Source organism: Acartia tonsa, chromosome 6 (genome assembly GCF_053477335.1).
Source record: "Acartia tonsa isolate MP-2025a chromosome 6, ASM5347733v1, whole genome shotgun sequence".
Classification (NCBI taxonomy): Eukaryota; Metazoa; Arthropoda; class Copepoda; order Calanoida; family Acartiidae; genus Acartia; species Acartia tonsa.
Window position 1 is genome coordinate 46,608,450 of NC_137265.1, and position 15,297 is coordinate 46,623,746.

Below are 15,297 nucleotides of genomic sequence, written 5' to 3' on the forward strand. Positions count from 1 at the left end.
AATTTTATTACCTTTCTAAAATCACCATTTTACATTACTTTCCGTGTTTGTATAAGTTTTTGATTGATTAAATTTTATTTTTGTTTAAAGGTGATGAACATGAGGAGTTAGTGGTTGAAGTTCCCCCTCCTATGAGACCTATATCCTCTGTACCAGGTCCTGATGAACAAATAAAGGTAGGTATCCTATATTATAAAGTGGTACAAGTTCCCCCTCCAATGAGACCTATATCCTCTGTACCAGGTCCTGATGAACAAATAAAGGTATGTATCCTATATTATAAAGTGGTACAAGTTCCCCCTCCAATGAGACCTATATCTTCTGTACCAGGTCCTGATGAACAAATAAAGGTTGGTATCCTATATTATAAAGTGGTACAAGTTCCCCCTCCTATGAGACCTATATCTTCTGTACCAGGTGCTGATGAACAAATAAAGGTATGTATCCTATATTATAAAGTGGTACAAGTTCCCCCTCCTATGAGACCTATATCCTCTGTACCAGGTCCTGATGAACAAATAAAGGTAGGTATCCTATATTATAAAGTGGTACAAGTTCCCCCTCCTATGAGACCTATATCCTCTGTACCAGGTCCTGATGAACAAATAAAGGTATGTATCCTATATTATAAAGTGGTACAAGTTCCCCCTCCTATGAGACCTATATCCTCTGTACCAGGTCCTGATGAACAAATAAAGGTAGGTATCCTATATTATAAAGTGGCACAAGTTCCCCCTCCTATGAGACCTATATCCTCTGTACCAGGTCCTGATGAACAAATAAAGGTAGGTATCCTATATTATAAAGTGGCACAAGTTCCCCCTCCTATGAGACCTATATCCTCTGTACCAGGTCCTGATGAACAAATTAAGGTTGGTATCCTATATTATAAAGTGGTACAAGTTCCCCCTCCTATGAGACCTATATCCTCTGTACCAGGTCCTGATGAACAAATAAAGGTAGGTGTCCTATATTATAAAGTGGCACAAGTTCCCCCTCCTATGAGACCTATATCCTCTGTACCAGGTCCTGATGAACAAATAAAGGTATGTATCCTATATTATAAAGTGGCACAAGTTCCCCCTCCTATGAGACCTATATATCTTCTGTACCAGGTCCTGATGAACAAATAAAGGTTGGTATCCTATATTATAAAGTGGCACAAGTTCCCCCTCCTATGAGACCTATATCCTCTGTACCAGGTCCTGATGAACAAATAAAGGTAGGTGTCCTATATTATAAAGTGGTACAAGTTCTCCCTTCTAACTCTTAAAATAAAAAACATTTATTCTAATGAACAAATTAAGGTTGATGGTTAGTTTAAAGTTGGTTAAAGTGGGGGTCCATTCACCTTTTCAAAAGACAAAAAAGACAAAATGTTCTTCCTCTCATCAAAAAATGTTCGGATTTACGTAGTAGCGGGTTACGTCGTATTTTCACAGTAGCATTTCTCGCAATTTCTAGCCCCTGCGGGAGGCTCTAACCCTGCGAGGCAATCATTAACATTTTATCCCTGACTTTAAATAACCTAGCAAAGGCTACTGTGAAAATACGAAGAAACCAGCTACTTCGTTTTTTTCAATGATCCAATTTTTCTCCCAACCATATTTAATATTAGCATATTTATTAACAAATTACTGTATTTTTTTCTATCTCCAAGGTACAAACAAAATTTAAAATTGTTTTACATTTAACATCTTATAAAAAATAATTGTTATTGATTCTAAGAATTGTCTTAAATACCAAATCTTCAAATATCCAATAAAACATAGAGGATTTATTTAATATGTTTATCTGATGAAACAAGAACAAAAAATGCTAATTCTACAAATTTTATTTGAAAATCAATTTTAACAAGAAACAATACTTTTAACGCCTACAATTTGATTATAGAAATAAAGGTTCTTATATTAAACATGGCCAGATTAGTTTTATGGAGTGATCTAAAGGGATAAGAAAACGGCTGATAACTTGATGTACCTCCCCAATGATGATACACAAAATTTCCTCTTCTGTATTTTAAAACTACAGTGGCTGATACAATTTAATGAATCAACCAATCAAAATTCACTTAAGTTCCTTATGTTGTTAAGTCAACGAATAAAAAAACTTTAATATATAACTTTGGGGACGAATGTAATAACAGCTTATTGTCCCCCCTCTCTCTGTGTGTTTTATGAGTTTACTTTGATCCAAAATACAGGGTATCTCATTTGAATATTTAAATATCGCAGGACTGTTATAACATACTGTGTATCAATCACACTATTGTTATTTAGTATTGTTTATTTTGTGGCTCTTTCCATTAGGGATACAGATATAAGCCAATTAAAGATGTTTTTTCTTCATCTTAGTCCTACTCTCTTAATCATATCACAAAATTAGATTGTTAAAGTCTATTAAAATCTTGAAATATACAGGGAGTATAATATAAGGAATAATACAATAAAGGTTAAATTGACATGCATTATACCCACTTAATTTATAATGAACTAAATACCCCAACTGTAATTTAGAATTATTGCTGAAATTGTTGGAAAATGTTAGTTTAATCAAACCAATCAATATATATTAGGAAACCAACGAATGAGAGAAAGTGTTAATTTAAGTTGGAATTTAAAGTACAATGTTACCTTTCTCCCCAAGTTTTAGTACATGCTTTTTTTATATTCCATATTCTAATCACTCCATCTCTGGGGCTTTCTATATATACAGGGTGTTTTTTTTTAATAAGACAAAAGTATTGCTTAGTATAACCCACTTGCCATTGACAGAAACTAATAATCTATATCTTAATTTCTTCAATGGGTTGGGGAGTTTTGTATAAGAAAAAAATACTTGGCGATTCTCAACAAACTAAGCCTTAAAACCCGGTTTTTCCAAAGTACCTATTTTTGGAAGATTTTTGGATCATGACCAATTTAAAGGGTGTGCTAAAATGCGTATGTTTTTAAAATTCAAATTGCGCGGCTTGTGTTAATAGTAGAAAAATGTTATGCATATCGTTAGAATCGTCATAAACTCTAGTTTTTGGGTGCTTAAGAAATATTCCTGTGCTTCATATAGTTTTGGAGCTACGTGGTAAAATGTCCCAACTTACTTAAAACTTTTCAACCTTTCTTACATTTTCCAACGTAGCTTCTATACTACAAATAGCATGAATATGACACATATATTTCTAAAAACTAGAGTTTATGACGATTCTAACGGTATGCGTAACATTTTTCTACTATAAACACAAGACGCGCAATTTGATTTTTAAAAAGGCACGCATTTTAGCACACCCTTTAAATTGGTCATGATCCAAAAATCTTCCAAAAATAGGTACTTTCAAAAAACCGGTTTTTAAGGCATAATTTGTTGAAAATCGCCAAGTATTTTTTTCTTATACAAAACTCCCCAACCCAATGAAGAAATTAAGATATAGATTATTAATTTCTGTCCATGGCAAGTGGGTTATATTAAGCAATACTTTTGTCTTATTAAAAAAAACCCTGTAGATTGGGATGTTTAATATACAAGTTCCTTTTAGCTTGGTCATTCTGTGTAACAATAAACACAAAAAAAAACTTGTAGTGGCATAATAGTTTTCTTTCAATACCAATAGAAAACAATTTTATTTCGATTAGTTAACTTTAAAGTAAAAAGTCTTGAATTCCCTCTTGTATTTTTTTCTTGTCAAAAGCTGGTGACAGTTACCCTGTAGTCAGAGATTTTACGCAAGTTTAAAAAGTACAAGGGGTAATACCAATTATAATACTGCTTTGATAAGTTAAATTAATTTTTGGCTTTTCAAATATATTAGTACATTTTGGAAAATAAACCTTTTTAGAAATTTTGGAATTATATACATAATATATAACTATACAAAGTCAAACCCTGAATCAGCCTGTCTCCAATAAGTTTATAAAGATACAAAGTTTACATCTCATAGTTTTAAAGATACATTTATGCTTCTGGCAAAAATACTATTATTCTCTTGAATTAAGTGTTTCTTTACTCCCTCATCTTGTATGTATGTTTGTATTTATGTAATGATTGTTTTATATTAATTCCTGAGAGTTTCAAAGTTATTGTTTGAAATGGATTTTTTCCCTTGACCATAAAAGGTTCGAATCCTAGAATAATATAGAATATGATTTTTAGTTGATATTGAAATTCATTATATACAAACTTTGTTTATTTTCTAAATATAACTTTTTCAGGTGGACGGTATGGCTGTGAGTGGCTTAAATGAAAACAACCTTCATCTTGACTCAACAACAACAACCCTGGTGTCCAACAACTCCATAGACAACGCCACATCCGCAACAACAACAACCAGCGGCGGTGGTGCCAGCGACTCCATATCCAAGCACCTGGAGCAACGCGACTGGCGGGTGCGGGAGTTGATTGAGAGCGAGAATGATTATGTGTCAGATCTGGGGCAGTGTTGCCAGTATATTGAGTTTATGAGGGAGACCAAGGAGGAGGAGAATCCAGAGATACCCATGCCACCAGATCTAAAACAGGGCAAGGACAGGATGATCTTTGGCAACATGGAGGTCATCTATGAGTGGCACAGAGAGTAAGTAGTTTTATAATCCTTATATGAAAATAAAAGGATGTCTGTCTGTTTGTAGCATAAGATCGAGCTAACCGCTGGACCGATATGGGTCTCCTTAGGTTCAGGGAAGGTTTAGAACTTTTTTTTACCTTCCCCAAAAGAAATCACATCTTGTAAAATTATTATTAAAACTCTTACATTTTTTTTATAAATTAATCAACAAAACGCATTTCTTATTGTTGATTTTAATTTAAACCTAATTACTAATAATTTTTTTAAATTTTCAGTTACTTCTCCAAGAAACTCGCCAATTGTTTAACAAATCCCAGTGAGCTTGGATCCTTATTTAAGAAGAGTGAAAGAAAATTTCAGATGTATGTTGTGTATTGTCAGAATAAACCTAAATCTGAATATATTGTTTCAGAGCACATTCATACTTATTTTGAGGTTAGTTAATTGGTTTTTTTCAGTAGTCTTTGTTTTTATTAAAAAATTTCCTCATATTTTGCAAATATAATTTAATTAAGTAATTCTTAATAATTTAAACTTTTTTTTATTTTAGGAGATCCGGTTGAAATATGGATTTAAACTTCGTCTGACAGATTTGTTGATAAAACCAATCCAACGTTTAACCAAGTACCACATGCTCCTAGAGGCAATTCTTAAACATTCTCAGAGAGCAAATCTTACTGATGAAGTTAAGAGTTTAGAATTGGCTTTTCAAGTTATGACTGTTGTTCCTAATCAAGCCAATGATATGATGGATATTGGTAGATTACAAGGGTTTGAGGTAAATATTTATATTATAGGTAACCATTAGGTAAAAGCACCCAGAGTTATGAGGCCCACAAATGATAAACTTTGGGTACCAGTATAATTTACAGATCAATGTCCCCTCCCTAGATAAAAATAATTCTCTATCTAACATTTGTATATTGGTCAAAATAATGTGAAATAAAATGTCAGACCTACCACATTATTTTGATTTAATAACAAACATAAACCACAATAAAACAGAATAAGATTTTATATCATTTTAGTGTTTTCTTGTAGGTAGGGAGGGGACATTAGACTATAAATTATTCCGGTAGAAGTACCCAAAGGTTTATGACCATGTTCAATGTTCATATATTGGTCTTAAGAGATTTATATTTTAGGTTAAGGCCCACTCTTGTGTATATATTATTATATTTATATTTCAGGGTAAGATAGTAGCTCAGGGTAAACTATTATTGCGAGGCCCACTCCTGTGTACAGATGATTCAAGTCAGGCTCCAAATCTAAAATTCAAAGAGATGACAGTTTTCCTATTTGAACAAATTATTATTTTTGCTGAAACTGTTGGAAAGAAAACTCAATTCACAAGTCCAGTTTACACGTATGTGGCTCATATACAGGTAAATTAAATTGTCCAATCATTTTAAAACTTATAGCAAATAAAGAAACAATAAATAATATAATTCCACAATAAAGCTAACAACTAATAAATCTAAGCTTATCGGATTATAATAGATTATAAGGGCGAAGACTTTCTTAATATTTATATTTTATTCCCAGCAGTTTCTGAGAAAATATTTAGACTTTACCTAGAATGTCTATTCATCCAGTTTTTATTTCTTTTTTAGCCAACTTTTTTGACAGATTTTTATTAAGTAGGTGAATTAGAAGTAAAATAGAACTCAATTAGGGATATGAAATTCCTTAGCCAATAACAGGCGTAACTCATAACTCTTGAAAGTTAAGACAAAGGTCGTTTAAAATTTTCTATGTTTTAGGTGAACAAAATGCACATGGATGAACGTCTCGACTTTGATTCAGAAAGTCGGATGTTCCGGCTAAAATCCACCGACCCCAGCCGGCCCGGCCTGGTGTACCACTGTCAGGCTGAGGACACGGCGGCCCGGGACAAGTGGACCGGCTGCCTACGCCGCCAACTGCAGACACAAATGGACTTTCTGCGCGCCCTGCAGGCGCCCATAGCCTATCATAACAGAATGTCTCAACAATCCTCAACGTAAGTGTGTAAACAAATATGTACTTTTAAATTCATACAGCTACAAAAAAATGTTTGCAAGCTTAATTTTCATTGGTGATGGCAGATTTTGAAATGGTGGCGGAGATATGATTTCAGCTTGTGCGCTACCTGCACTCTAAACTAACTTTCTCTATTGGCAAGAGTGCTGACGGCGCGTGTGTACAAATGCCGCGGAAAATTTTTGAGTCAAGTTTGCGCGGGAGATATTGAGCTTGCATGTAGAGAGGATTCATTTTGTTGATTGATTGATTGCAAAAGCATGTATTTGGTTATAGCTTGGTGCAATTATACTTGCTATATTACAGTTTGCTACGGTGATGGTGGTTATTTAATAAAAAATAAACTATAACTATTACCATTTACTAACAATATATGTATTATTTAGCAAACTTATTTATTCATATTTACAGAGAAAAAACAATTAAAATTCTGTAATAACAAATTGTTACAATTTCTGGCAAAAAAATGTGATTTTCTAATTAATCTGTTGCTTGTTCTCTAGTTAATCTCTCTTTACCTTGGTTGTTTTAATCTTGAAATTACATCAGTACAAATTATTTAATTTTTGTATAATTTGCCTATCTGTGTTGCCATATTATTTATCATAGATTTCTAGTCCTCATTATTATTGACTTTGTGCTGGTCTACTTTCAAATTTGGAATTACCAATGATTCGCCTAATTATCCAAATGTACCATTTTTCTACGTTCAGGAGAAGATTTACAGCATATTTTTCAATTTGGATTTTAAATTTATAAATTTTGCCCCCTTTCCCCCGTCTTTGACCCCAGTTTATGGAATATCAAAAAGAAATTAAACATTACATGATTAAAATTGAAAATAATCGCTGAATATTTGACTCTGATCCTACCAAAGTTCTCAAGATAACAAAATTGATTAGTTATACCTTTCACGGAGACATAAAAATTAAGACGAGTAAGATTTAAATACAAAATAGAAGGGTAAAAAGTTGTTCATGGGAGAAAAAGCTAAAATTTGTCTGTCTTCCCTAATCTAGAAAAGATCTCAAAATAAATTATTCTTTTGACTCTGAAGCAAAATGGTGAAATATTAAAACAACTTTTACCCTATTTGCTAAGATAAAAGAGTAAAATAAGTAAATTTAGTTGAAAGGGGACTCTTTATAAAGGATATAAGACTAATTTGATGCTTAGTGGATAAAAAGGGTAAAGGTAATCTACGAAAATAAGATTAATATTAGACTAAAACAAAGCATTTGACTCACTACACCAAGCAGTTTCTCCGTGAAAAATCTCCTTTGGTTTAAAAATACTTATTAAGAGGAAAGAAATGGCTCAAGTTACTAGTTATAGATAGCCAATACAAGTTAATCTTGCCTTTAATTTGATATTTGATACAATATTAACATTTCTTCACACTTTTTCAATAACATTACTGTTTATTTTCATCTTTAATAAGATAATTTCTTAATTTTAAATAATTAAAAGTCTTAGAATTGCTTTCATATCTTTTTATAAAGTAAAAATAATATTTGTATTTATCGTAAACTATATAATATATATAAAAACATTTTACCCCTTTTCATAAATTTCTAGATAGGTTTAAAATATAAACTATACAGGGTTGGATATTGCAATTTGAAGCTTGTAGGGCTTTTTTTCTTCTAAATTTTACTGGTGGAAAATTTAAAGACACATCCCTCCATACAAAAAGTTTTTGAGTTTCCATATAAAGCAAATTACATAATTAAAATTGATTGCAATATCTCTCACTGTTGTTGTTGACAAAAATGAAGAATGCAATTTTGAAGATGATTTTTCCAATATTTAGCAGTATTACAAATATAATAGATACAATGCAAGGGAAAGCTTTTTTTATATAATTAGAGGAGTAGGTAATCGTATTATAGACAGCTTTCCGCGAATATGAATATAAAAAATGTTAAAATTAAAAGCAGTTTTGTTATCTATGAAGTGCCGTTGGTCTACGCTAACAAAACTGTTTTTGATTTTTTAAATATTCGTGGAAAATTGTTTGTAATATGATGCCATACATGATTTTTTGGTATGGTTGAGAACCGGTTTTAATCCACTGGATATTAATCGGTTTTGAAGCATCCGACTCTAAATTACTTTGTCATTTTATTATTAAAAAGTAATTCATAATAATACTAAATTATAATTCTCATTTATTCCATTAAATTTTGCCTACCCCCTCCTACAATTTGGATACATTAATTTTTAATACAAGTTTAATACAAAGAGCAAAAATGTTGTATTAAAATAAATTTACATTTTCGCTCTTTGTAAGAAGTAAAAAATTCCGGAATTTTTCCTCTTTAAATATTTAGATAGAACATTATAATAATTGGAACAGGGTTATGGCATCTGAAGAATAAATACCTTTGTCGCAATATGGATCATTTTTACTAGCGAAAAACATGAAAGGCAAAATAGATACTCTTTCGGTGCCAAAACCATGTTATTATTGACAATAAATGCGCAATTTTAGGTAGATATAAAAAAATTCTTATAAATTGGTTAAATGTTATTGATTAATAATGATAAAAAGCAAGTAACATTTGCAGTTGGGACTACAAAACCAGTTTTTGCAATACCTAAATAAAGGTTTCGCGGTACCAACTGATTTATATTTAGATTATCGTAGATGATCTCATGATAATTTTTCTCCCAGTTATTTTGAATCAGAAATACTCAGCATAAATTCTAGTCAAAAATTAAAATCAGGAACCTGCTGCCGCCAGCTGCAAGTAGCTAGAAAGCCGCCAAAAATTGACAACATTGGAAATCCATTAATTTGGCAAAACCGCAGTAAATTGGTGGCTGGCTAACAGCTGTCGCACCCTAAAAAATTATGTTTTTACTATTGAGCTTATCAATTTTTTTAAAGTCATTTTTTTAAATTGGTAATATTTTTTTTAATAAAACTTCAGTTAAACTAATTTTTATAATATTTTTTATATTATAAACTTATATTACTGTGTATTTGAATATTTCATTTTTTTTGTATCATTATGAAAATTATAGCCTTTGCTTAATTTTATTGTCTTGCAAAAATGCTTTGTAAAAATAGCCTAAAATATTTAACCTATTATTTTAAAATTTGGTTAAAAAATGTTTCAGTACAAAAATTAAAAATTAGGCTTTTCAAACAATATAGGTAATAAGTATATTAATTTTGTTTTTAAATCCTAAATTTGAAGTGATCATAAATGCTAAAGCAAACTATTCAAGTCTTTTTAAAAATATCTTTAGTATTTTTGATCACTTTCATTATTTTGTATCCCTTGTCTATTTGTACCTGGTTATATTAATTTCCACCTTTTTTATGGATTTTTTTCTTCATATTATCAATCAGTGTGGAAAAAGGATGAATTTTATGTTTTTTTATGCTGTTTATTTCTACTGTTATTTTGTATTGATAATAGGTTGATTTTATATTTTATTCTCATTTCCATACATGAGTACACTAGTCGACTCAATACAAATTAAAGGGATGGTAGATTAGCAGCTTAAGAAAACTAAAATCCACTCTAGCTCCCCACTGGTGTTATTATTTTAAAAACTTGCTCTATAGTAATATTATTAGAATTATTATTCGTGTGATATTGATTATTAATATTATTATTATTATTATTATAAATGTCCTGTATAGAGTTATAGATGAACCGCTGTGTTTATGGCATAATAAAAAAATAAAAATGTAAATATTATTAATTATTATTATTATTATCATTTTAGATGCAATAAAATAGTACAATTCCGGCATGTTTTGTATAAAGGGGGCAGGCAAATTGCGTCATCCGTTTGGAAGATTTTGCGTCGGATGGTGATTTTGCCCGTCTCCCTACCGTGCTTGCTTTATATCTATGCAGGGTGGTGGTTGCATTTTGTCAGGTGGCAGGGTTAAAAGGGAGTATGCACGAATGATAGCAAATTGTTCAAGCACAATGTTGTCTTGAAAAAGAACCATTTTTTCTAGCTACGGTTTGATTAGTTTATAGAAAAATATTTGAATTATTTGAAAGAATTAGAAATAGTGGTTGCGGCCTTAACATTTAGGTGCTCTGTATTCAAATGGAAGGATAGGGGAGGGAGGGGGGGGGGCATATAAAGACATTAGTTTAAAATTGCAATTGTCTTATACTTTTACAGGGTGTATTTAATTTACTCCCCTCAAAATTTAAAAACAAAATATTAGAGAGACCCCCCCTCAAACCATTGAAACTCCACATTTTACTTTCGAAAAAAAGCTTGGACGTTCTTGCGTCAAAGGTGCCTGACTTTGACAGTACGACATTGTGTACCTGTATAAGAATATATATCTATTTTGCAAGCGCAGCAATAGCATTAATGGACAAAAGTGCGAAGTATAAAACTATGTGACAAAAGGATAATACAAAACTTTCTAGACACTCGACACATCATATATCTTTTGGATCAACTCGAAAAAGGGAGAGGTCATTTTCTAGTAAATCCCGTAAAGGTGTGTGTTATAAGGCCTAAAAATAGTAGTAGAACGATAAGGTGCTCTATATATTTGTATTTCCTATTGAATAGAACAATAGGGAAGAAATTTTTTTTTTTTTTTTGATAACCGTACCTGGAATATCTGAAATTTCTATCAAACGCTTTGTTTGGCTCAAACTGACACAAATAAAAAAAATATAATTATAATAAATCAACCTGTAAAGAATGACTTCTTCCTTTGTTTAATGGTATAGATTGTTCTTAACCTTTACCTTGTACCTATAGAAAACATTATTATTATAATTATATTTTTTTTTTTTTGTCAGTTTGAGCCAAACAAAGCGTTTGATAGAAATTTCGTATTTTTTTTTAGATAATCCAGGTACGGTTATCAAAAAAAAAAAAAAATTTCCCTATTGTTCTATTCAATAGGGAATACATATATCTAGAGCACCTTATCGTTCTACTACTATTTTTAGGCCTTATAACACACACCTTTACGGGATTTACTAGAAAATGACCTCTCCCTTTATAATACAAGTCATTTCTAACTTACGTTGATGGTTTTGTAATATGGGAACTGGTATTAGCCTAGTTTTAGAGTATCTCTACTTTTAGAAATATAAAGTTTTTAGAAAATTAATTTCGATATTGGAAAAAGAATTGTAGATTTTTTGCCAAGTCACTGTAATATATTTTTTAAAATTGCTTACAAATCATTTTTTTATTGTCATTATATTAATATTGTTAGTTAACAAGTATGGCTGTATGCATTAGTAGTCTAAAAACTATATTTAAAAACTATTGATGATATTTTTTTATAAAGCCCTTCAATAAATGTCGAATAGGGACGCTAAACGTGATATTTTACTGTTCAATGTCTTTTTTTTATCTGAAAGCCATACACATATGACATATTAATGTCATTTTGACTACCTACAAAACAGTACACAATTCATGGACTTCAGGGTATAAGACAACGAAAGATAATTTGAAACACTGCACATCCCAAATTACGATAAACAAAATTACCTCTTGCTGTAGATTTAAAATATTATTGAAGAAGTTTGGACACTTTATATTTATAGAAAATCATCAAGATTTGATTAAAGTCCCCAAAGTTATTATCCTAAATAATAAAAGATCGTGTTCATTAAATTTTGAGGACCTAACAAAAGCGTTCATTGGTTTGTTGGTTGGTTGGTTACAGGGATTTAAAGGGATAAGAAAATGGCCGATGATTGAATGTACATCCCATATCATATGATAATACACAATATTACCCCTTCTGTAGATTACAAGTCGTGTTTGAAACGTTTGGACAATGAACTCAAAGAACCAACCAATATAATTTAGTAAAAGTCTCTAAAGTTGTTACGCCAACGTATAAGAAAACGTTATTTAAAAACTTTGTGGACTAAAGAGCCCAATGTCCCCTTCCTCCCCGAGTTGGTTGTTTGTAAACACTGGTGTCCTGGATAGGAAACAGGTTTTTTTTGACATACGTCTCACAAGACCTATGTAGTCATGACCGGGAGACAATGACGGTTCAGTACATGACTTTCATTAAATCACAGCTGATCATTTTTGTGGATTTTTTAGAAAATTACTTTTATATCCAAATTTTCATAGTTTTTCCCCAAAAAATCTCAATTTTCTCACATTTGCAGCTTAGTTAACCTAAATTTAAAAGTAGAATAAATACAGCTGAACTAAGGACTGTGTTATCATCAACTACAAAATCTTTAAGAATCTTGAATAATCTAAGATTTGTAGTCTAGAAATGAAATAAGAGTTATTTGAAGTAAATATTTGAATTGATGTCTAAACAGCTCTTGTAATTAACTTTACAAAAATATTTCATGTCCCTGTTGCATGCCTCATGACATATTATATTGTTAAAACATAGTTTCAGACTGTGAAAAGACCTCCCTCTGAGGTTCCTAATGAAGTTAACACAAACATGCTTCAAAAACAGCAATGTCTCAACATTAAAACAATATCTGCTTGGGGTATAACATATATTCATAACCACAGTTGCCATGTTCAAAGTCCTATATTACCACATATACCAGGCTACAATTGAATATACAACCAGTCCCTGGTTCAAAAGAGCTTGGCAGAAGGTTGATATATTTAACAAGTGAGATTATCACTTGTAAGTGTTTGACATGAACTTGGAATCCTTGTAAAGACCAGTCAATAGCTGGTCTTGATTGAGTCTTTACCTTTTGTACACACTGCTTGTTTTTACTTCTGATTAAATGTCATAGTGAGAACCATGGAAGATTTTCATAGGTGAACCTACAGAATGATTATAGATGCATATTGGATTCATTCTAAGCTGGATGGATAATTTGCAAGTTAGTGTATTCAAACATTATGTTGATATGACTCATAAATGTAAGAGCAGCTAACTGACAGGAAAGCACTTATAGCAGCTTATTACTAGAGTGAATGTGAATGCTGGTTACATGTTCATAGCTGGATTTTATCCAAGTGTGGGTTCCAATGGCAACTTTACAATCCAATTTGAAAATAAATACAGGCAAGTTCTTTGACCTAAGCAGATCAATACTACCCTTCCTAAAAGCTACCAGTAGTAAAGGGACCTAGGAAGGTGTTAAAAAGGAAGACCAAAATGTAGGATTAGCAAAGCAAAAATAAAGGGCATGTTGTCTATCAAGTGGTGTTAAATTTGAAATCATAGACCCACCTGACTTTTAATCAGCAGAGTAGGCGGAAACCATGGTGAATTTCTAAGTAATAGAGAATGAGAGGATATGAGCTCTTAGCTGAAGTAACTAAGGCAAGGGAGTCTTAAAGACCATGTAGCTAGATGCATATCAGTCTAGGCTTTCACCCATGGAAAGATCTCTCATGACAGTAGCTGGTTCATAGGAAACCAAAGGAAGTAAAAAGTAAGAATACTTGAAATTTCATTCTGAATCTAGAAGTTATCCCTTTATATGGCAAAAGTCAAGCCACAAGTTTAATAGCAAACAAGTACCATAACAGGAAGTTGCAAGAACTTTGAAGAAAGAGTCAAAAGTGTGTAAAATTGTTGATTAACAAACAAGGTCAGAATTCTAAACTGACTTCCATCAGGATTTATAGGTTGGGTGAAACATGTCAGCTAGCTAGAATAAAGGTCTGACTATACCAGGGTGGAGAGAGGTACCCTGTTTAGTGGACAGTATTATGAGGCATACTTTATGTTGTGTAGTCAAAGGCAAAGTCAGATAGATTGAATCATGTTAAAGCCAGGGGAAAGCCTATGGAGGTCAGAAGCAGTTCTGATGTGCAAATTTATTGTTGAACATTAATTCAAAATAATTAACTCTTACTCAATTTCTGGACTACAAATCTTATTCCATTGATTCTAAAAGATCTTGTTATAGGTGATAGCCCAATCTTCAGTACAGCTGTTACTTATTATACTTTTTTGCGTAAATTTAGGCTAACTAAGCAGCAAATGTGAGAAAATTGAGATTTTCTTGGGAAAAACTATGAAATTTTGGGTAAAAAAGTAATTTTCAAAAAAATCCACGAAAATAATCAGCTTTGATTTAACGAAAGTCATGTACTGAACCGTCATCGTTTCCCGGTCATGACTACATAGGTCTTGTGAGACGTATGTCAAAAAAAACCTGTTTCCTATCCAGGACATGGGTGTAAATCAACAGTTTTAGGACACGCCAATTTTTAAAAAATGAACCCAAGACCCATTTAATCTATATTCGTCATATTCATATTAAAATAAAATTAATTATTCATTGCATTAAAAAGTTTTTGGGATTATTAAAATATATTAAAAAGTTTTGAAGCTGATTTCAAAATGTAAAAGTTTATTAAAAGCTTTTAAATTTGATGAACTTCATTGAATAATTTAGCTTCATTTTAATCACTTTGAAATTTTAAGAAGGAATGTGGATGATTATTTCCATTATGTCTTCGGAACATATTAATATCCGCTGGATTAGAACCGGTTCAGAGCCATGCGTAAATATCATGTATCGTATTATGGAAAATTTTTCACAGATAACTACCTACCCCCCTTTTCCAAGAATCTTTTTCTTAGGCCAGCAAATTATTTTCTGCTACTTGGCTGTGTTAATATTCACGACACTTTTTGTTGATTTTCAAAGACCCAATTGAGAGTCGGCACTAGGTACTTCGGATGGGGATATACAGTTATTTAACCCCTTCCCCCTCTAGTGTTTTACTCTAATGGTCAAGCCAAA

At 31.6% G+C, this 15,297-nt stretch overlaps 1 protein-coding gene across 4 annotated transcripts in view; it reads left to right on the forward strand.

The window, feature by feature from the left end:
* Positions 1–15,297, forward strand: part of trio (trio Rho guanine nucleotide exchange factor) — a 453,505-nt gene that overhangs the window by 405,662 nt on the left and 32,546 nt on the right. For all 4 annotated transcript variants that reach the window (XM_080165076.1, XM_080165074.1, XM_080165075.1 and 1 more), the window contains exons 51-56: positions 91–176; positions 4,206–4,567; positions 4,834–4,993; positions 5,109–5,336; positions 5,749–5,943; positions 6,322–6,560. In XM_080165076.1, coding sequence (XP_080021202.1) covers positions 91–176; positions 4,206–4,567; positions 4,834–4,993; positions 5,109–5,336; positions 5,749–5,943; positions 6,322–6,560 — 1,270 coding nt within the window. The remainder of the gene's footprint in view (positions 1–90; positions 177–4,205; positions 4,568–4,833; positions 4,994–5,108; positions 5,337–5,748; positions 5,944–6,321; positions 6,561–15,297) is intronic.